Genomic DNA, 22011 nt, shown 5'->3' with positions numbered 1-22011 from the left:
GCGTGTCAGCGGGGGGAGACAGATAAGACAAGATAGGTACGATGGAACCCGTCACGCGAAATTGCGATTATGCAACAGTTCACCCTAAAACTTACACGTCAACTCAATATCATTCTAACGAGATTTTCGAGCAAAAAAATTAATTTTTCCACCAAACTTTTACCCAGCTATGAAGCTAAAAGTGACCTCAAAACCACTAGCATGAGTTGATAGCCACCAGGAACGCTAACTCGCAGAGCCCAGAGCCGCTCTGACATTTAGACCAGATACAAGATCAATTTCATTGGTCAAATTGAGCTGGCCCGACTTTACGTCACAATCTAGATGCTAGCGTTAATAGCCTTAATAGCTTCCCGAGGGGCGTGTCAGTCCCGCTTTAAGCCTACTTTGTGTTTTTTGGTGTAACCTAATTAAAGTGTTTGTTTTTTATTTCATCCTGTAGATTGCCACTGCTGCTTTGTTTAGTTTGAGTTCATACGTTGATTTTATTGCTTTTAGTATTTTGAGCCATTTCTGTTTTCTGTTTTTTTAGCTGTTTTTCTTTTGTTAACTTGTTGTCCCCCCCCCCCCCCCCCCCCCCCCACATGGTGGCGAGTACGTTGCATCTGGATGCCGAAGGGAGCCAGTTTGGTGAATTAGCTGACTGGCCGTATGGGCTGCTACAACTAGGACCTCACATTTAGCCCATGACTAAGGTTTGGCTGTGACTGCACCTCTTTTCACGGTGTCGCTCCGGTTTTTCCTGTGTGCTGTGCGTGTGTTTATTAATTAATAGTTTCTTAGTCTTTCATTGGTTAGTGTGATTTCTAGCTGTTTAGCTCCCCTCTGAAGCTGGTTAACTATTTTGCCTATTGGCCCCACTGGCTCCAAATGTGACATCGTTGTCCCTTTTAGCAGTAGAGCGTTGGACCTGTGTATTGGTTTTAATAGTCTACCTGTTTCTTAACGATATTGTTCGCATATATTATGATAATAAATGTTTTGTACTCCTGGTCTTAAACGTTTAATAAATTTCCTGTTTGTGGAACACCGTCTCAAGTCCTTATAACAAACTTGCATTTGTGGGGAACCCAGTTTACTGGTCTAGTTAATTCCTTGAACTATCTCAAGGTGGCGTAGTCATACAAAAGTAAATCCTTTGCTACACTTTTTTTTTTTTTTTAACTACATTTTTATCCCACGATTTTGTAACCCAGTTTTTCTTTTCACCCAGTGCCAATTATCTAAGTAATCCTGGGTGCTACACTTCCTCTGCCAACCTGGGGGGGCAGTGGACTGACCTCATGCCTCCTTCTATGCATGAGGAGTCCAAGCTGCTTCTTTTCACCTGACAGAGGGGAATTTCCCCGGTCGGACGTAGCGCGTGGAAGGGACACGTTATTCCGACCAGTTCCTTTCCCCTCCATCAGGCGCCCCGGCTGGCCAGGGGGAGGTAGTTTTAGAGACCAGGATTACGGCATGTTTTTGTGAGGGTATCTACCCTAGGGGACACGGGGAGAACATGCAAACTCCACACAGAAAGGCCCTATCGCCAACCCCCGCCTTGGGTATGGGCACTGATGACGCGGAGGAGGGAACACGCCGCCAGTGCCCACAGCGTCCCCAGCGGGAATCGAACCCAGGACCTTCTAGCTGTGAGGCGACAGCACTACCAACTGTGCCAAGCGTATCGCCCAATTGTCTCGGTCCCGACGTGCCCTTGAGCAAGGCAGAAAATCAACGCTTGGCCAATCACAGAGACCCACGAGCATTGATACCACATGATCCACGATAGCACATGGCTAATTAACATATATTTAAATTAGGACCATCGTATGCAAATTAGCCATGCGGCATATGCCACATGGAAAGAGGTGCACAATGCATAACATAACATAGCTTACTCGTTTCCATTGCATGTCAGATAAGACAACATTGATGTGAGTGAGATGATACAAACATTACTTACAAACGATGCTTGACTTGAATGAATAACATACATACTACCTTAAAATACAAGTGTGATGGTATACCATAAAAGAACACCATGTGATATCAGTGATATTTTATTACAAATGCAAAAAAACTAAGCAACAAAAAAAACAGTGCAGTAATATTTTTTATAGTGCAACAATTTTGCATGTAGGCCTATTGAATATATATCGTCTCTGTCCGCCAGGCAGAAATAAACCATATGTCCAAACCAAAACTTACTTTTCAGCATGGAATTGTGGACGAAATGTTATCCAATGACAAAATATTCTTTAGTTTGGGGTCTGAGAGGCTAGATCTAATTGAATGGTGGTCCATGGCTCATAATGTCAATTGAACAGTGGGCCTTGATATGAAAAGGGTTGAAAACCACTGATGAGCTATTTCTGCCTGACAGCAACGATATAACATGCCTATAACATTTAACATAATAATACATTTTTAAACCAGGTAGGTTTACTTAAAATAGTTAGAAATAGTGCCTTTTAGCTTGTAAACATAATATAAAATACAACTTTTGAGGTAGTAGAAATAGTGCTTTTTAGCTTGTAAACAGAATATAAAATACAACTTTTGAGGTAGTAGAAATAGTGCTTTTTAGCTTGTAAACAGAATATAAAATACAACTTTTGAGGTAGTAGAAATAGTGCTTTTTAGCTTGTAAACAGAATATAAAATACAACTTTTTAGGTAGTTTTTACTTTGTGCTTTTTACTTGTAGCATGTAAATAGTAGCTTGTAAATATAATTATTGTGGCCGGTGTCATCGCACCAAGACGCACAACAGCATCCAGCGCAGCCTGCCTTACTCTCTCTGGTGACGGGGGTCGAACCCATGGCCTTCTCTCCTGTTTGGCTTTTGTGGCTGGCCAAGAGTCTACCAGACACGGAGTACCATCCCTCTCCTTTCTGAATGAAGGATCCATTCTGCATGTTTGAAGAAAACAGCGAAGTCAACAACAACAAACAAACCAACAATTAGAATATGCTTGGTATGAACTCTTTAGCATATTCTCCCTTCTTACATTCTACCTCAATATGCTGCATGAATGGAGCCTGTGTAAAAGTCAAGAATCTCTGCCTGCCATTGCATTGAAAGGTGATCAGATCTAGCTATAAAACAAAGAACTGCATTGCATCAAATGGTGGTCTGTGGCTCAAATGCTGACTACATAATGGGCCTTGATACAAAAGGGTTGAAACCCACTGCATTAAACTGGGGGCTGCCCTAAGGTTCGACCTCCCGTTAGTTCGACCGCGTTGCTCCCGTGCTTGCGGTTAGGTTTAGGCGTTGCTCCCGTGCTTGCGGTTAGGGTTAGGGTTAGGGCCGTGCTTGCGGTTAGGTTTAGGCGTTGCTCCCGTGCTTGCGGTTAGGGTTAGGGTCGTGCTTGCGGTTAGGTTTAGGCGTTGCTCCCGTGCTTGCGGTTAGGGTTAGGGTTAGGGTTAGAGATATGGTTAGTAATGGTCGATCTAACGGGAGGTCGAACCAATGCTACGCTGCCATTAAACTTTGACTATTATGACTTTGTCTTCTGCTATACTGAGCTACAAATCTAACAAAAATAACTGAAATTGAAATCTGTGTTGTGTCACTCCCCGTGCAAATTCAGTCATTAATAGCCTACAATTCATTAGCCTATAGTAGCCTACAAAGCATTACACATTACACATGTACTAGGGTGCACCATTTTCATTTCATCATAACAAGAGACGTACAAATATACAATCATATCATGTGTGGACATGCATTGTACAGGCAGATGAAGGCTGGCTATGTGAGGCTCCTAGAACGTCACATTGTTAACTCCGTTTATTGCACGGAACTTTTGTGCTGAATTAAAACTCCCGAGTTTATATATGTGGCAAACCCCCCGGGCCCTCACCCACTCTGATGGTCCATTATAGTCATTTATTAGCCCCACAAGTCAGAACCCAATGGTAGTGAAGTTTCTGACATTTTTTTAAGACTCCATGCGTCGGCACGATAGATCGAGCTGACCCAGGGGGTTCCGAGAGGGGATAGTCATTTATACGCTATGGGCTATGCAATGCAATACGGCCGCTATGCAAAAAAAAGACACAACGTGTCACATTATACAAAACAATACATAAGAATATAGAGTTAGTTTATAACTAACAAGCAGATATGTGAGAAACACTCGTCATGTTTTTCCATGTTAAAAGATGAGTCAATAATATAAAAGTAGTAAGAACAAGCTGTGAAGCAGTTCATATCTTACCTGCAGGGCTGAGATGCTTAACGACGACACTGTTTTCAAACGTTTTACTTTTATTATTAAAGTGTTTTCAAACGAGTTAGAAACTAACTCATTCTGACTTGATGATCGCAGCAACAAATGTTATTGTTCTATGTTATTTCGTTGTCGTGAAGCTACAGGGTGCTGTCGTGTTGTGGTCACGTGTGATTTGTTTTTATTCAGACATGCCGTTCTGAGATTCTTGCAGCCCCGAGCCGGGACCTGCAATCTTAACCAGGACCGCGATTGGCCGCCCAAAATCGACAAAGAATGTGATTGGCTGACTCTCAGTGCAGGCATTTTTGCTGCCAACGAAAATCCAGGACCCCGCCACCGTGCCCCTCCTTTGCTACACTTGGTTACATATGTCACCCATTCTTGAGATGAGGGACAAAACCTTTTTCAAATCAGATTATTATTATTTTTTTAAGATGCATTCAAATCAAATTGATGTATTTGTAGACACGGGTCTCAACTACCAATCTTGAGAAGGAACGGGTTTTTTGCATAACATTTCTTTCTAAAATGGGACATTTATGCACTTCATAACTGATTCATGTCAACTCCGTCAGACACACTAAAATCCCTTTTCTTTTAATTTGATAATTTCAACAATGTTATAAAGTCCTCAGTTATCTTATAATGGCTTTCAGTAATCAAGTTAAGTAATACAATTATTTTAATTTGTTCCAATATCGCACTATTATGAAATATCCAATTTCTCAAATCTGTCATTTCAACCTTTATTTTCAATATAACATGAACCATGTAAAAAAAAAAAAAAAAAAACATCATTACGTATCATTTCAGTTGGTGTTTCAATACATAAGCACAAAATATTTGACATCGGATCGTCTATCTTTGGAAATTAACAAACAACATGGGACCAACTTCTGACGGAGTTGACGAACATCTGACGGAGTTGACAAGTTGAACTGATTTAGGTTCTAGACCACCTAGGACTTGATTCTGGTGACTAATCCCACATTTTCAAGGATGAGGAATACAGTGGTACTATTTAGATTTGCCCATAGAGTAAAAGGATAGACTGATCTGGCTGCCGGAAGGACCGTCTATTTCCAGCTGGGCTTTAACATTGAGCGCTCGGTTGCACGGTCACAGTATGGGGCTCTGTGTTGCCAATGCCATACTGTGGCTGTGTGTGGGCGTCGGCCTTCCACCCAGCTTCCAGCCTTGGCACACCTGTCTGTGGTCACCTCATCGCACTCAATTGACACACCTACCGGCCATCAACTCTTCAGCCCTGACAGTATTTATACCCTGGTCTTCACTCCACTCATCGTCAGATCATTACTCAACATGGTAGTACTATAGCTTGACTCTAGCCAGTGTTTAGGTTCTAGTGAAGTTATAGTTTAGTTATATTTCCTAGTCTTTGCTCCCGTGTTTCCTGCAAACTCAAGCTCTTCTCCTCTCCTCCAGAACCCAGCTCACCTATTCTACTGCCTGCTCATCTGCCTGCTGCCTGCCTGGACTGCTTTCCTCATCCTCCATGTTTGTTTTCCATGCAACCTTCCACAATCTGCAATTCACCATATTGTGAATAAATATCTTAACTTTGCTCCTGTGTTTGGCTCTGCATTTGGGTTCAACTTTCTGCTACGTGACACACAGGGTTTCCTCGTCAAGAATCCACGGGTCTGCCTGCAGTCCTTCCTCTTACCACCAGCGCTTCAACATTGGAATGCCTAGCTGGCCCCTTGGATTTTTCCTGTGACCATGGCAGCCATTTTTCAAAATGACCACCACCTGCTGTTATTTTACAATAACTCAAGTTCTACACCACCTAGGATCTTGATTCTGTATCATACATTTTCAAGGATGAGGAATACAGTTGTAGGCTATACTATTTAGATGTATCCTGCAGTGACCATCGTAGACATTTTCAAAAATGGTGGACCTGCTATTATTTTACCAATTTAGTCAGGGAATATTATCAGAATAATGTCAAATCTGTGAATACATTTCTTACCAACATTTCTCTTCGCCAATGTGTTTGTAAAGGTGTCCACTAACATATCCCACATTTTCTATTGAACCACCCTAGGGGCATTTTTGACAGCTGATGAAAGTTGGGTACCATCAACAACCAATATAAGGCTAAATGTTCTAAATTTCATTATGCTTTAAGTAGCATGTGTCATGTCAAACTGATTCTGAATCCATTCCAAGCATTAATTTTGCACAAAAAACACTCTGTTGGCTAAAAACGGCCATAGCCATCATCACAGATGTGATGAGGTCAGCACATTTAGGCACATTTGGGCAAGTGGCTATGGCCAAACTATAGGGGGTCTATGGCCAAACTAGGGGTCAAACTCCTTGGGCTAAATTCGGCCATATCCACTTGCCCAAATGTGCCCAAATGTGCTGACCTAATTTTGTGATGACGGCTATATGGCTGTTTTCAGCCCAAGGAGTGTTTTTCGTGCATAGCTAATGCTTGGGATGCATTCAGAATCATGAAAACATGAAAAAATCATGTCAAAACTAGTTTGACATGTCACATGCTACCTAAAGCACATTTTGCCTTATATAGGTTGTTGATGGTACCCCAACTTTCAGCAGCTGTCAAAAGTTCCCCTAGGGTGGTTGAATATAAAGCAATGTGCGATATGTTAGTAGAAACCCTTCCAAACACATTGGTGAAGAAAGTTCTTGATAATGAATTTATTACCAGATTTTATTAATATCCCCTGATTAAATAACTCATGTTCTAGACCACCTAGACCCGACTTCACCAACAGAGACCCGAGTGACACCTAAACAACAAGTTTGGACAGCCCCACCAGTTAGTGTTACGGAAATAGAAAGTGTCTACCCTAGGCCCAGAGGGAGACACAGAACTTAGATGCGGCTCCTCAACAAGCTGCCACCAGAGATGAGAGCTGAATTCCGCCGCACAATGCTCTGCAGCCCAGGAGCAACCAACACACTGTTGGAGTTCTCTGAGTGGTTGAAGCACGAGTCCTAGCCATATAGCCTGTGCAAAGGCAAACACCTTGAAGTCCTGCTTGAGGTGAACAGTGAGCAGTGAACAGTGAGCGAAAGACTGAAGACAGATCTGCCTTCAGGACTATCATGCAGGATGTGCAGACACTGAAGGCATCAGTGTCTTTCTCTGTGTCCCCAGCATGTCAACCAAAGCAATGTTACCAAATCAAAGGAGCCTTCACCTCAAGTTACCTGGGGCTGGGTGAGCAATCGTATCCTGTATCTAGCCTCACAACTAAATACAGACACTTGGCCAGACTGCCGTTTAAAAGGGTCTAAACCCCTCATCCTGATTGGGGAAGACGCCTCCAGGTGGGCCAGCAGCCATCTGCACAAGACTGGGCTGGACCCTGCAGGAAAGCAATCTCCAGCCAAGACAATGTAAGTTGACTATAACAGAGCCCCAGAACACAGAGCTCATGAGAAGGATGGAGAAACACTGGCAGGAGGCCACCAAGATACAACGCCCCAGAGACCCAGAGTGTGCCACCGCTGGCAGTAAGGAGGGGGACAGCCCTCCATTCCGAAACCCCACCATTCCGAAACATTGCCATTCCGAAAAATATTTTTCGCAACACCACCTCCACCCACCTCTAGACTCCTCCACCCACCCATTGTGTACTTGAGTTAAAGTATCAATAGTGCAATATGGAAATAATACCAACGGTAGAAAGTAGGCTGCTCCTTGTGCAGAATCTCTCATTTCAGGTTTTCAATTGTACACAAAATAATTATTGAAAATAGCAGATCTACAAGCTGACAACGCGTCGTGGACACACAATTTACAGAATGTGTGTGGTACAAGGTCAAAGTTCAGAGCGTTGTCTCTTGAGTCTCTGTCTGTGTGTACAGGCCAGCTGGAGCTGGCCTGTACACACAGACAGAGGGGGGGGGGGGGGGGGGGGTAGAGTACCTAATTTTAGCAATGAAGAGGAAACAGCGCCCCCAAATGCCACTGACCACGGAACTGCATATTTGAAGACCAAATTCTCCGATTGCTGTAGCTCTGCAAGACATTACTCTATAAGCCATATCTCAAAAACTAGTGGGTCAAACTGCACAGCCAATATGTCAATTTGAAGCTATGATTCCCTGCTTTCATATGACATGATAAAAACGAAAATGAAAAAAAAAAAATCCAATGGCAGTCTCTCGATCAAATCTAGTCACATATGGGTGGCACGGGTACAATTCAATTTCAATTCAATTCAATTCAAAGGGCTTTATTGGCATGAGAAAACATACGTTTACATTGCCAAAGCAGAAAGAACAATACAACAATACAGCAATACAATCAAAACAAAAATGATGTACATTTGAAGGTCAGAATCTTCAATAGATCAAATTCTATGTACCAAGGTCACTCAATGCAGGTATAGTGCAGGAATAAACACAATGATTAGTCTTTAGGGTATACAACGGGTATTGCATATCCAGGTGGTGCATCGATCTCCAACTTCCATCGTAAACCGACTCGGTGCCCTACAGCCGGGCAGCGGTCCAGTCTCACATAATTGCGATGAGAGGGGATTATGAGCCTATATACCAACTCATGTTAGTAAATGAGGAGGTTCTTTTCCATCATCGTCGTCTTCTCCCACAGAGCATGAAGAGGCAGGAAGATGAAAGGTTTTAATAAAACACTGGCCATACGCTGCACTCTTCTTTCTTTCCCCAGTGGGTTCCAGGACGTTTGGCCCATTTAAAAGCCTCTCGAGACTCCTTTAACCCATTTTGGGCAGGAATCCCTTTTGGTGTTAGCATCATGTTATGCTTTAGCTATTGAAAATAGCAGATCTACAAGCTCATAGCGCACCACCAAGTGGCGCGCTACGAGCTTGTAGATCTGCTATTTTTGAGAAATCGTGAAAATGTGCCTGAAATCTTTGAATAATGTTCTTTCAGAGCGAGTTTTTAACTCAAATATTTGCTACTGAGAGGGTCCCTGGAACTATTATTTTCAGATGGGGGTCAGCATATATATTTGGGGTTCCTTGACATGAATATGTTTGAGAACAACTGACATAGAAACATGTTTTTTTCAGAAAAGACATTTTTTAAATTTCGACGTCAGGCCTAAATGGGTTAAAACACAGCCACTCATCATGATAATTATTAGTGAGAGTGGTCGTGTGCTTCAGCGCATGTGTGACTGTGTGTGTAAGGAGACACATAACAATGCATGGTTCTGTTGGAGGTACAGTAAGCCTTATTCTGTGTATACTGTACTCTAGATACAGACTTTGGTACACGTTCGTGTAGGACGAAGATAGACACTAAGCCGATTTGATCAGACACTATGACGGAACATTATCCATTCATTGTCAATGGGAATTTAATGTTTGTGTATAGGACGAAAATCTACACTAATAGCTGAATATACGCCCTCAAAATGGTAAATTGGTGCATTGATATAGCGCTTTACATAGATTGTGCATTACATTCACACACACACACATTCATACACTGACGACAGCGGAAACCATGCAAGGCACCCACCTGCGCATCGGGAGCAATTACTGCATGTGCCATGCAGGTGGTGTTACTGAAAAATAGCTTCCAATAGCTTGTTTGTTTTGCGTCGAGGAACGCTGTCTGTACATAATTCGAATAAGGATAAGGATTACGCATTCAGTGGCATTTCAACATTGCAAAAGGGTGCAGGAAGAGTGGGCACAGGGCACCTAACCATTGTGGGCTAAATTTGCTAAACTTTATTCATCATAAAGTGATTAATTTGTTTATTCCCAATAGGACTAATGAACTATGATGAAGAAAGAGGAACTGAACTAATTCATTTTTAAATGTGTGAACTGTGAGGCATAGAAAGTGAACTTTCCCCAACACTGCCAGCCAAGTTTACCAAGGACTTTAATGTTTGTTTAAGGTAAATTATTATTATATACTTATATAGACTCCTGCCAGCGGAGTCCATGGACTTATTTCCCAGAGTTGGACCCGCCGTGCCACCGTGCGTCATAGACTGGACCTCCACGTTCTCCGACAACCGGCACTGAGTGACATCACAGTGCTGACGTCACCGTGCATTCGGCATATACTCACTGAACGGATTGCGGGCTTGTCGAGAATAAGGTCTTGCGACGCCGAGTGCCACAGATAGCACCACACAGTCTAACACAGAGTGCTCTGCAGGAACCCTGTCAGACGAAGAAGGCCCTCCTCTCCGAATAGCGGGAGGAGCCCTCACGATGAAGTATCGGTTCAGCCGTGGCCGCGCCGTGGGCGCCACGACCATCGCCCCGGCGCTCGCCGTTCTCCTGCTGCTGCTGCTGCTATCCTTCGGCGGGACGGTGCAGGCCCACCGGGGGCCACTAGGGGGCCATCCCCCTCCTCCCGCCCAGGAGGATGCGCTCCGGGGCCTGCTGGCCGCCTACGGAGACGACGGCGCCGTCCCAGTGGCCGAGCTGCGCTCGCTGCGCTCGCTGCTGACCACTCTCAGCCAGAGTCCGCCGGCGGCCGCGCGGCCCGACGGCTCCGAGGGCCTGCCCGAGGGCGTGCTCGAGCAGCCGCGTCTGGGGAAGAAGAAGGAGGAGGCGGCGGCGGCGGAGGAGGAGGAGGAGGAACAGAAGCCCGGCGGCGCTCCTCCTAGGCCTCCCAGGCCCTCGGACGCCGAGGTGTGGGGCTACGCGTTGGCGTGCGTGACGGTCATCTCGCTGAGCTCGCTGCTGGGCGCCGCCGTGGTGCCGTTCATGGACCGGGCCTTCTACAGGCGCCTGCTGCTGTTCTTCATGGCGCTGGCCGTCGGCACGCTGTACTCCAACGCCCTGTTCCAGCTCATCCCCGAGGCCTTCGGCATGAGCCCCGCCGTGGACTCGTCGTACACACCCGTGTCCGTCGTGCTCTTCGGAGGATTCTACGTGTTCTTCTTCACCGAGAAGATCCTCAAGAGGCTGCTCGTGGGACGCGGAGGCAAAGGCCGCGACGGTGGCCACCGCGAGGAGCAGCTAATGGCTAACGTCGTCGATGTGGAGGCGGGGACGGCGACAAAGAGACTTCAGCTGAACCCGGACGAGGAGGAGGAGGAGGAGGAGGAGGAGGGCCTCGTGGCCAAGGCGGGAGACGCAGGAGCGGAGGAGCTCTGCACGCTCAACCACGCCTGCGCAAAACTCCAGAACAACCTGGCGCAGGTCGGCACGCTGGCCTGGATGGTCACGCTGAGCGACGGCCTGCACAACTTCGTGGACGGCCTGGTCATCGGCGCCTCCTTCTCCACCTCCGTCTCGCTGGGCGTGAGCACCTCCGTGGCCGTCCTGTTCGAGGAGCTCCCGCACGAGCTGGGCGACTTTGCGGTCCTGCTGAACTCCGGCATGAGCGTCTTCCAGGCGCTGTTCTTCAACTTCCTGTCGGCCTGCTGCTGCTACCTGGGCCTGGGCGTCGGCATCCTGGCGAGCAGCGGCTTCTCGCCGGCGTGGATCTTCGGCCTGGCGGGCGGCATGTTCCTCTACATCGCGCTGGCCGGCATGCTCCCGGAGATGAACGCGGTCGCGCGCGAGGACGAGGAGGCGGGCGGCCGGCGCTTCCTGCTGACGTTCGCCATCCAGAACGCCGGCCTGCTGACGGGCTTCGCCATCATGCTCCTCCTGACCACCTACGCGGGGGAGTTGGAGAGTGCTCTGGTGCACACGCCCTAAACACTGGTTAACTCTGTTCTAACCATGTTGGGGAGTGTATGGGAAGCCGTTTAGGCCATAAATGCATAGTCAACTCGCACATACGTCACTCATTCTTGAGATGAGGGACAAAAGTGGAAAAAACATGTCCCACACATAAGAGCCTTATTTATGTTAAAAATGTATTAATTCATAAAAATAAAAGCACTTGCAAAGTTATATGTAATACAGTTGTGTATTCTTATGACATTAATTTCATTATATATTTTTTCATATTCCATCTGAATTAGTTAAAAGCAGGCTCTGTACCCAGAAATGCCTGTATTTAGCCTGTCCCCAGCAATTGGTCATCATTTCAAACAGCCAAAAAAGTGTCTAATACTGTCACAATCCCATAAATATACATACTAAATGAAAGTAGATTGTCAACAACATAGCAAACAATATACGCAGTTACATTTCCAATAAATATCTCATATCAAATGTGTGTCCCACGTCTCCGTCAACTCCGTCCCCAGCTAGGTTGATAATTAGCCTTTTTTATCACTTGCATATGCCTATAAACTAAAGCACTATATACGGTGTGGTCTCTTTTTCAGCATGACAAATATATATTTCCGTGAATTGAAATGGCAGCTTCCCTACTCGGATTTCGGGAGGTGTAGTTCCAGACTACCAGCACGGAAGTCTGACGTCAATATCGGTATAGAGGGTGCAAATCCACGGGTTCATGTACTTTTTATTTGCATTGTAATCCCCATTTGACCACCACATTTTGGTGGTCAAATGCAAAAGTGCAACCGAGCGCTCAATGTTAAAGACCAGCTGCGCACGGGGTTTCCCGGTCATGAATACGGGTCCGCCTGCAGTCCCTCCTCTTACCACTAGGGCCCATGCAGTGCTTCAACGTTGAAGGCCTTGAGGACACCCCGTGCAGCTGGAGTCCGTTTGCACACTACCAAATGTTTGTATATATATATATATATGCCTACTAAATAAAACACAGTTATATTAGTTCAAATTGTTAGCCTAAGCCTATACATTTGGCCACAGATCCCCATTTGAAAGGATTTTGTGCCCAACGACCCCCATGCAGTGTCTATATTGTATGCAGGTTACACTGGACTCCAGGACGAACAGACAAAGCTGGTTCATCATTGCAAAGTGAGTGGTGTGTGTTGGCTTTTCATCAGTATAGGCCTATTTGTTTCATTGCTTCATCCACCATTGTAAAAAGGTGCTCTTCTCCACCACGTATATTAAAAGTGTTAGAGTGTTAGTTCAGTCACACAACTCTTGGATTTAAATACATATTGAGCATAGATCTAATCTAATTTGAGTATAAATGTATACAAACACAAGTACATTCTGGTGTCAAAGCTCTGTCTCACTTCATTCACCATTCCTTGTAAACATGAACATATTTTATGTTCTTGAGGGGCGTTAGCCCCTCCAGCTTTTGTCCCCACACGTCTCAATGTTTGCCATTGACAATGAAAGGAGAAATTAGGTCAAATGTCCGCCAAATATGACGTAGATTTGTACGATGACGAGCGCCCCTCACTTCACACGGGGGTGATTTTTATTTTCCAATATGAATATATGATGTGCCAAATACAGTAGATTGCAGGGAATGAAATCACTCCACATGTAAACGGAGCCCATACAGGTGGAGGCTGGGGCGGCGCCGGGAGTGCAACGATTAACCCATTCTGACCTGAGATCAGATTCATACGAGGTTTCCACTGGACACACACTGGATCTGATTAACCCATTCTGACCTGAGATCAGATTCTAAAAATGTCAGTCGTTCTTCGATTTTTCAAAAATAGCAGACCTACAAACTCGTAGCGCGCCACTCGGTGGCGCGCTATGAGCTTGTAGATCTGCTATTTTTCAATAGCTAAAGCATAACATGATGCTAACACCAAAACGAGTTCCCGTTCAGAATGGGTTAACAAACCACAGAGCTGAGCTGAAAGGCAGCAGCAGCACAGCAGAGCTGAGCAGCAGCCAGTACTGTAGGGGTTCTCAAACTGTTTCACGTCAAGGACACCCAAATTGACACTACTGTAATTATCCTGCGGACCCCCATTAGAAAAGATTTGTACAGCTCTAGCAGTGATTCTCAACCAGTTTAATTTCAAGGTCCCCCAGTTTGACATGCATTAGTCAAACGGACCCACATTTAATGGCATTTATATATCTCTGGGAGCCCCAATTTATATCGTAAAATCAATGTTAATTTAACCCCCATAAGGGTCCATTTGGTTAGCTGGGTACCCCCTGGAACTCCCTCAAGGACCCCTGGGAGTCCCCGGACCGCACTTTGGAAACCACTGCGGTAGACGAGGACATGAATAGGACATGCAACACGTATCGATAACAGTCGCAATGATCGACCTCGAAATGGGCTAAAAAGAGACACCAACTCTCCGATGTTTTAATGTTTGTTTAGAGCACTTAATTATGACATAAGTCAAGTCTATATGGACTTATGTTTGTGTTTGTTTAGGCCACTAGGGCACTAAATGACGACGTAAGATGTCACGTAGATATAAATAAATACAGTGCATGGACACCCCTCACTTCACACAAGAGTGATTTTTTTATTTGCCGTGTAAAACCGGTCGATACTGATATAACGCAGTTCGACTTAAAAGAGCACTATCAGTCACTATCTCAAACCGTTGAGTGTGATGTGATGGATACATTTTAGTACTTAAAGTAAATTATTATTAAGACATTCACTACATTACACTTCAATGCCAAATATTGTACTCCAGTCTCCACCACGTTTCTAGGAAGGACAGCTATACGTTATGAATGAACCACTTAAGACCTATTTCATGCAATTTCAATATAGTAAAGATATCAGGTCTAAAAAAATAAAATCAAACTTGTGTGAAGTGAGGGGCGCCGTTGAGTCACGCACAAACATGACGCCACGGGTGGATTGCATAAAAGCAAACATGAAAAGTCCATTGACTCGGCCGCCACATCACGTCACATCACGGAAATCGCACAGTACCCAAATAAATACACCGCATCGCAGTCATACACTCAAAATCAACAAAGATGCATGGTCGACGGTGTTCCCCGTCATCCGATACCCGCAGCACGACGGAGAGAGTGAGAGATCAAGTCAGATTTCAAGACGGATCATTAGGACTGTCGTTGTCATGCGTCGCGTCCCCCGTGTCTATGCATCCACACTCGTCCGCTTGATAGTTGCACCTCCCGCAGAGGCCACAGCAGAAACAGAAACAACAGCCGCAGGTTAAAATAGCACACAAGATAGTGCAGAAGGCCACGAGCGCCTTGAACCAGCACTTGGACGCGATGTCCACCACCCCAAACTGCTCCGCCACGTAGACTCCCATGGAGCCACACTCGTCGTAGACCTTCCGCTTGTTGTGATCGCTGAGGATGCTGTTGGCGTTGCTGATCTCCTTGAACCTATCGGCGGCCTCCGGATTGCCCGGGTTCTTATCGGGGTGATGCCTCAATGCCAGTTTCCTGTAGGCCCTCTTGACGTCTTCGGGAGACGCTCCCTTCTCCAGGTCCAAGATCTCATACAAGTTGTCCTCTCTTCTATACATTGCTTTAATGTTCACACACAATAAAGTTTCACTTGCAAGAAAACGGTACACTGGCTCTCTTTTAGGCGGAAGCTATACGTCAAAGTCTGGCGTCATTAGCTTCGTGTGACGTAGGGCTCGGATCAGCGCTAGGTTCTCAGACCTGCAAAGAGCCCTAAATCCAGAAATGGGAGCTATTCAGGTTTTGGAGCGGCGCTAGCCCCTCCAATGCATGGCTTTTTCTTACGTCATAGGCCAGCCTACTATAGACTTTTAATGTTTGTTTAGAGCCTAATTCATATTTACATAATTATAATATTTGTCTCTATTGCAGGAACCTGTGTCTGTGCTGTGTGTGTGCTTCTGTCTGCGCTGTGGTTCATGATGCCCAAATATGGATATGACTAACATCGCAGACAGTACTGTCATCATATAGACAACTGGCGTCGTAGACTGGCCTCCAGTTTGTGTACGTGCCCGCGGTCTTTCCCACAATATGGAGAGAGCTGATGTCATATTTGATGATGTGACTTTTAGACAGCACAAAAGAGGCACTTAAAAGGGCTACTCATAAGATAAACAACAATTCAGGCCAACAGCGGACAGGTGTTTGTATTGAACATGTTGAACATGCCCCTGTTCGGTAAGGTAAGGTTATTCGGATCAAAGGGAGGAAAGGACCATAGCCAACAACCAGAGGCCATTCGAAAACTCAAAGAGACAGAGGAGATGCTAACGAAGAAACAGGAACATCTAGAGAAAAAGATTAACGAGGAACTACTCATTGCACGGACAAATGGCACGACGAACAAGCGCGTGGCTCTGCAGGCCCTGAGGAGAAAGAAGCGGTACGAGAAGCAGCTGAGCCAGGCCGACGGCCAGCTGTCCACCATCGAGTTTCAGAGAGAGGCGCTGGAGAACGCCAACACCAACACCGAAGTGCTCAAGAACATGAGCATCGCCGCCAAGGCCATAAAGCACGTCCACGAGAACCTGGACGTGGACAAGGTGGACGACCTCATGCAGGACATCACGGAGCAGCAGGAGCTGGCGCAGGAGATCTCCAACGTCATCTCCAAGCCCTTCTTCGGAGAGGAACTCGACGAGGACGAGCTGCTGGCCGAGCTGGAGGAGCTGGAGCAGGAGGAGCTGGAACAGAACCTTCTGGAGATCGAGGAGAAGGTCGTCCCACTTCCCCAGGTGCCCGCCACCTCGTTGCCCTCCAGACCCGCCAAGAAGGAGATGGAAGAGGATGAGGATGAGGAGGATGCAATGGAGAATCTACAGCAGTGGTCAATGGGCATGTAGACCAGTTGTTCCCAAACCCCCTCATGGAATGCGTTTTTATTAGAGAGCCATGTGACTCAGTTCAAAGCTAAAGAGAGAAGAACCTTTTTTTTTTCCTTTTACACCCCAAACACACACACAAACACAACACACACACACACACACACACACACACACACACACACACACACACACACACACACACACACACACACACACACACACACACACACACACACACACACACACATACGCGCACACACACGTGCGCACGTGCGGCTGAGCATATTATCCGTAGGCACTGCAGAATAGGTCGTGATTTTCAACTTGTTTATTTGTCATACAAGTTAACTGCCACTTGTATACATTTTCAGGGCCTTCACATATAGTGCTGTACTGGATTAACCGGAGCAAATGTATGGTCACTGACATGTGGCACTTGATGTGCATTAAAATGGGGTTTCTCAAAGTGGGTTCCGTGACCCAAGTCCAGGAGTGCCTATTAAATAGGCCTATTTGCTAGTATATCAATGTAATTCAGAGTGTGAATGATGAAACAAGTTATTTACAGAAGGGTGAAAGGAGCCATAATGTTTGGGAAAAATAGTCACACAAACAAAAGTTTGACTATTCTCATGCCGGACGCCTGATCTGATTTGTTGTGGATAGGAACAACACATGTTAATTGGTGCGGAAACGAGCTGGCCAGAATCCAGCACAGCGATAGTTGATTAGGACATATGGGAGGACATGTCAATTCATTCATTCGCTAATAGTTCATTCATACAGTATATACTATATACTCCCACTCAGCGAATTAGTTTGTTTCTCATTCGCTTCAAGCTAACTCAAACACGCCCACAGTACATCAGGCGGTTCATTTAAGCAGTCTCTATTCTGTGTTCACTCATGCTATAGCTGACAAAGTTGTTCAGATGTCTGTGTTCAATTCCCTCCACCCCACCTCCGTCCTCCTCTGCCTCGTCCCTGGCATTTAGTTCTGTAGTTCTATTGTAACTCCCTCCTTACTGGCCTACCGGCATGTGCACTTAAGCCCCTCCAACTGATCCAAAATGCCGCAGCTCGCTTGGTCTTCAACCAGCCAAAAGTCTCACACGTCTCCCCCCTTCTCTGCTCCCTCCATTGGCTCCCGGTCGCTGCCCGCACAGAATACAAAACTCTGATGCTGGCATTCAAAGCAACCAAAGGCATGGCTCCCCCATATCTCACAAGTATGATCGTACCCTATACAAACCCTCCCGCGCACTCAGATCAGCCAACGCAGGGAAGCCGGGACAACGCTCCACACATCCCAAACTCTTCTCCCTTCTGGCTCCAAAACTATGGAATGCACTTCCCATCACAGTCAGAACTGCAGCCTCACTCCCAATCTTCCGCCGTAGTCTGAAAACCCACCTCTTCAGACTCCACCATGGCCCGTAGCACCTGCCCTAGCCTATCCCTTTAGATAGCACTTTATGTAGACTTAGGTTAGCGTTGTTATTTTAGACAGACTTATATATCGTTACGTAGACAGCACTATAATTGCATTCTATGTAGTCATAGCACTTTATAGTACACATGTATGTTGTATAATATATAATATAGTATAGTATGTATAGTTGACATAGATACTCGATACACTGTTACGTTCTTAGTTTATACATGATTCATGATAACTACTTTTGATATAATTATGTGATGTATGCCATGCTTTTAGTTTTTGCTTAAATGTATGCCATACTTTTGTTTTTGCTTAAATGTAAGTCGCTGAGCAAGAGTGAGAGCGTTTGCTAAATGCCTAAATTGTAAATTGTAAATTGTAATGGGTAATTCTGTGATTAATATTCATGGTTGTACTATATGTGGTATCCAGTTCTGTAATGGGTGATTCTGTCATAAGTGATTCATGGATTGCTCTATATGTGATATGTATCATATCTATGTGGCATATAGCATGTATATGAAGTTATGTTGTCATATGTAATGTCTTTATCTCGTGCTCTGCTCTGGGGGGGTTGTTTTTGATTGGTATCATATTCTGTGTCTTGGTGCACAGGTTCTCTGTTATCACATGGAAACGATGCAAAACACAGCTTATTCTGTCCGCACATGGAGCCTAAAGTGTGCTCAGACCCTTACTGAGACAACATGTAGTCCAAGGACTGTCTAAAAAGCACGAGACGCAAAGACAACATGGCGTCGTACGGGCGCCCCCATGTTGCTCACATGGTGCTCCATGGAAGGAAAGAAACATGCACAATGGGCTTTATGCAGCCAACACTTCCTCGTTCAGCTTCCTTGGTCTCAACTGCGCATGTTTCTTTCCTTCCATGGAGCACCATGTGAGCAACATGGCGGTGCCCTTACGGTCTTCGCGTCCCGTCCTCTTTAGACAGTCCTTGATGTAGTCAGGAAGTAAGTGAGCCCAGTGTCCATGACATCATGGACACTTTGAAATACTAAAATATCTATAAAAAACACACATTACCCACAGAAAAACCCCAGGAAAGTGTTTCTTGTCTCCCAAACGTCATTAAAATAGCTGGTTGCAAAAGGGGTGAAGTGTCCATTTAATGAAATGGAGATGACTGGAAATGCTGATGGAGAGCTCGTCTGAGGACTACATACGTAGTCCCTGGGGCTCATACGAAGTCCCCTAACCCGTCCTTGTCCAATAGGCACATTAGCAGCGAAGAGACCAGTCAAGCTGTCCTTCTCACCCATTGAGATGCATGTTAAATGACGGGATTTCTCCATAAATAATGGATCATTTCAGAAGCAAAACCTTCAAAATGTCTTCTAAATCTAGTCAATCGGGCCTGCAGTATAGGCTATGCACTGGATAAATGTGCATGACAATGACATTATTTAAATAAACTAGAAATACGAGGAAATAACAAAAGGAGAAATACATTTTTATATTACACGGTATGAGACCATTAGTACTATTATTGTCATCACCATGGGTGGGTCAATCGTGTAACTTTCTCGACGTTAAGCCATGTAAATATTCAACAACACCGCCATGCAAAATAACATTGACAGCTATGACGTGTCGAAAGCTTGACCTGCAGTTGCTAAACTATTTGGATTGGCATTGGACAATCGCTTTTTGGGGTGGGATTTAGCGAAGGGCTAATTGGAAGATCAAACTATTCATTATAATCAATAAAAGCAAACGGTTAGGTTATGGAAATACTCAGGGCTGTATTTTGCGTGTCTTAAGTACCAGGTCTTATTACTTAACTTAAAGATGGAGTGCCACAATTTTTCCAGTTTTTCATCTGTCTATGAGGTGACAGTACTTCATTAGACACCCTGGAGTCGTTTTTATGTGCAATGGTGTATTAACTTTGTATTTAGGGTTTCTTCCTGATGGCTGAACCCTTGACAGTCAAACGGGCCAATGAAGTAAAGTTTACTTCATTGGTTTACTTAGTAAACAGTAATATAGTGACGCCACACTATCAGCCCCTCCCCTAACCCCTCCCCCTTTATCATACAACTACAGCTGTGGGTGCGGCTTCAGTTCAGGTGGATCACCACCCATCACCACCCACCAGGCAAACCAGGCATACTTAAAGGACCACTTCACCACTTTTCAACCTATCTTCATATAATAGGTCCTCACTAATAATCGTGAAAAATCGCCGCAATTTTTTTCTAGTCTGTGTCTCATAGGAGGGCTGTGGGCAGTTCAGAAACCGCAGTGACATCATCGATGGGGAATACAAGCTAATAAAAACTGCAGGCTTTCTATTCCTGAAAAGTTGCAATGCGAAAAAGTGGCACGTTCTCACGATAATGAAAATCTAATCTGTGTAAAAAAATCTTGTTTAAAAAATAATCTGCCTAATGATGATGTCACTGGAAGACGGTTTCTAAACTGCCCACAGCCCTCCTATGAGACACAGACTGAGTAGAAAAAAATCGTGCCATTTTATCATGATTATTAGTGAGGACCTATTATATGAAGATAGGTTGAAAAGTGGTGAAGTGGTCCTTTAATGAACTGGTGGGCGTGTCTACATAAAAGCATGATTTTAACAAATACTGTACACTTTTTGGAAAAAGTTCTTCCTCCTTATATTGTAATAATATAACCTGATGATCATGTTTTGGGTCTGCGTCAATATGCCGACGGTCCATTGGTCCGATCGACAACCTACCTCAAACCCTCACCCTAACCCTAACCTCCCCCGGGGCAGACACCTAAACCTAACCACCCACCCTCTCCCGACTCCCAGCGCACCTCGGACCAATGCTCCTTCGGAGCAATGGTCCGTCGGATCATAGGGTGCTTCCCCATGTTTTAGGGTGTAAAAAATCTTTAAGACCTGGAGGCGTGATCAATGCCATTTGGCTATTCTGAGTGTCCAAAGAGCATTGACCACACCTCCAGGTCTTAAGACACACAAAATACAGCCCTCAGTGTCAAAACAAAAGAGAGGGAAAACAACTGAATATATGACGGTCACTGATAGATTAATTGGATTTAAGAGATTTGATTCATATAGGACTTTACTCATAAGATTGAAAAGCCCCCTGATGTCCTTTTACAATTTGCGCATTGCTGGGAGAAGTAGCCTACTCAGATTTCCTTTTTTTTTGAAGGTCACTAGCCCTCATGTCCTGCAGCTTTTGGTGTATGCGCACAAACTTGGTCCTAAACATTAAATTCCCATTGACAATCAATGGACAATTTCACGTCATATAGTGTCTGATGATGGCTTTGTGCACGGCAAACGTTTTGTTTCAGCGCTTTCACACAGAAAGACCTGGATGGATGTGAGTCTTACATAGACAACTTTTATTCATTTATTTGAATGCTTTGTGAAGAGGGAACCGCTCCCATGAAACGTGTCCGTCACACACCTCAACACTCTAAAATCCTCAGCGTTATAGTTAACTGAACCCCCAGCATGTGCAAAATGCAGTGGTGTAAAGTAACTAAGTAATGTACTCAAGTACTGTACTTAAGTACAATATTGAGGTATTTGTAGTTTACTTGAGTATTTCCCAATACGTTTACTTCTACTACACTATACATTTCAAGAGTTAAATATTGTACTATTACCCCACTACAATTACCGGTATTTGAAAACATATAGTTATCATGTGTGGATTTGTGGATTACAATTAGTGACCACTAAGTAACTGAGTAACCACTTCAACCCTATATATATTTTGACCATTTGAAAATAGCCGATCTATACAAGCTCACAATGCGTCACAATGTGACAAATTGTGAGCTTGTAGATCTGC

General features: G+C 44.8%; 2 protein-coding genes across 2 annotated transcripts; both read left to right on the top strand.

Moving 5' to 3' along the window:
* Nucleotides 1-10453: 10453 nt before the first annotated feature.
* Nucleotides 10454-11896, top strand: LOC308316854 (metal cation symporter ZIP14-like; the record flags this gene model as incomplete). The annotated part of the gene is made up of 1 exon (XM_080765643.1): nucleotides 10454-11896. One exon carries the CDS (start codon nucleotides 10454-10456, stop codon nucleotides 11894-11896), a length of 1443 nt encoding a protein of 480 aa, XP_080621769.1.
* Nucleotides 11897-16086: 4190 nt separating this feature from the next.
* LOC308316853 (charged multivesicular body protein 4c-like) lies at nucleotides 16087-16764 on the top strand (the record flags this gene model as incomplete). The annotated part of the gene is made up of 1 exon (XM_080765642.1): nucleotides 16087-16764. One exon carries the CDS (start codon nucleotides 16087-16089, stop codon nucleotides 16762-16764), a length of 678 nt encoding a protein of 225 aa, XP_080621768.1.
* Between the last annotated feature and the right edge of the window lie 5247 nt (nucleotides 16765-22011).

This window comes from Protomyctophum bolini, assembly GCF_963924005.1.
Source record: "Protomyctophum bolini genome assembly, chromosome: 6".
Taxonomy (NCBI): Eukaryota; Metazoa; Chordata; class Actinopteri; order Myctophiformes; family Myctophidae; genus Protomyctophum; species Protomyctophum bolini.
Note: the sequence above shows the minus strand (reverse complement) of the source record. Positions and strands in the feature narration are given on the sequence as shown.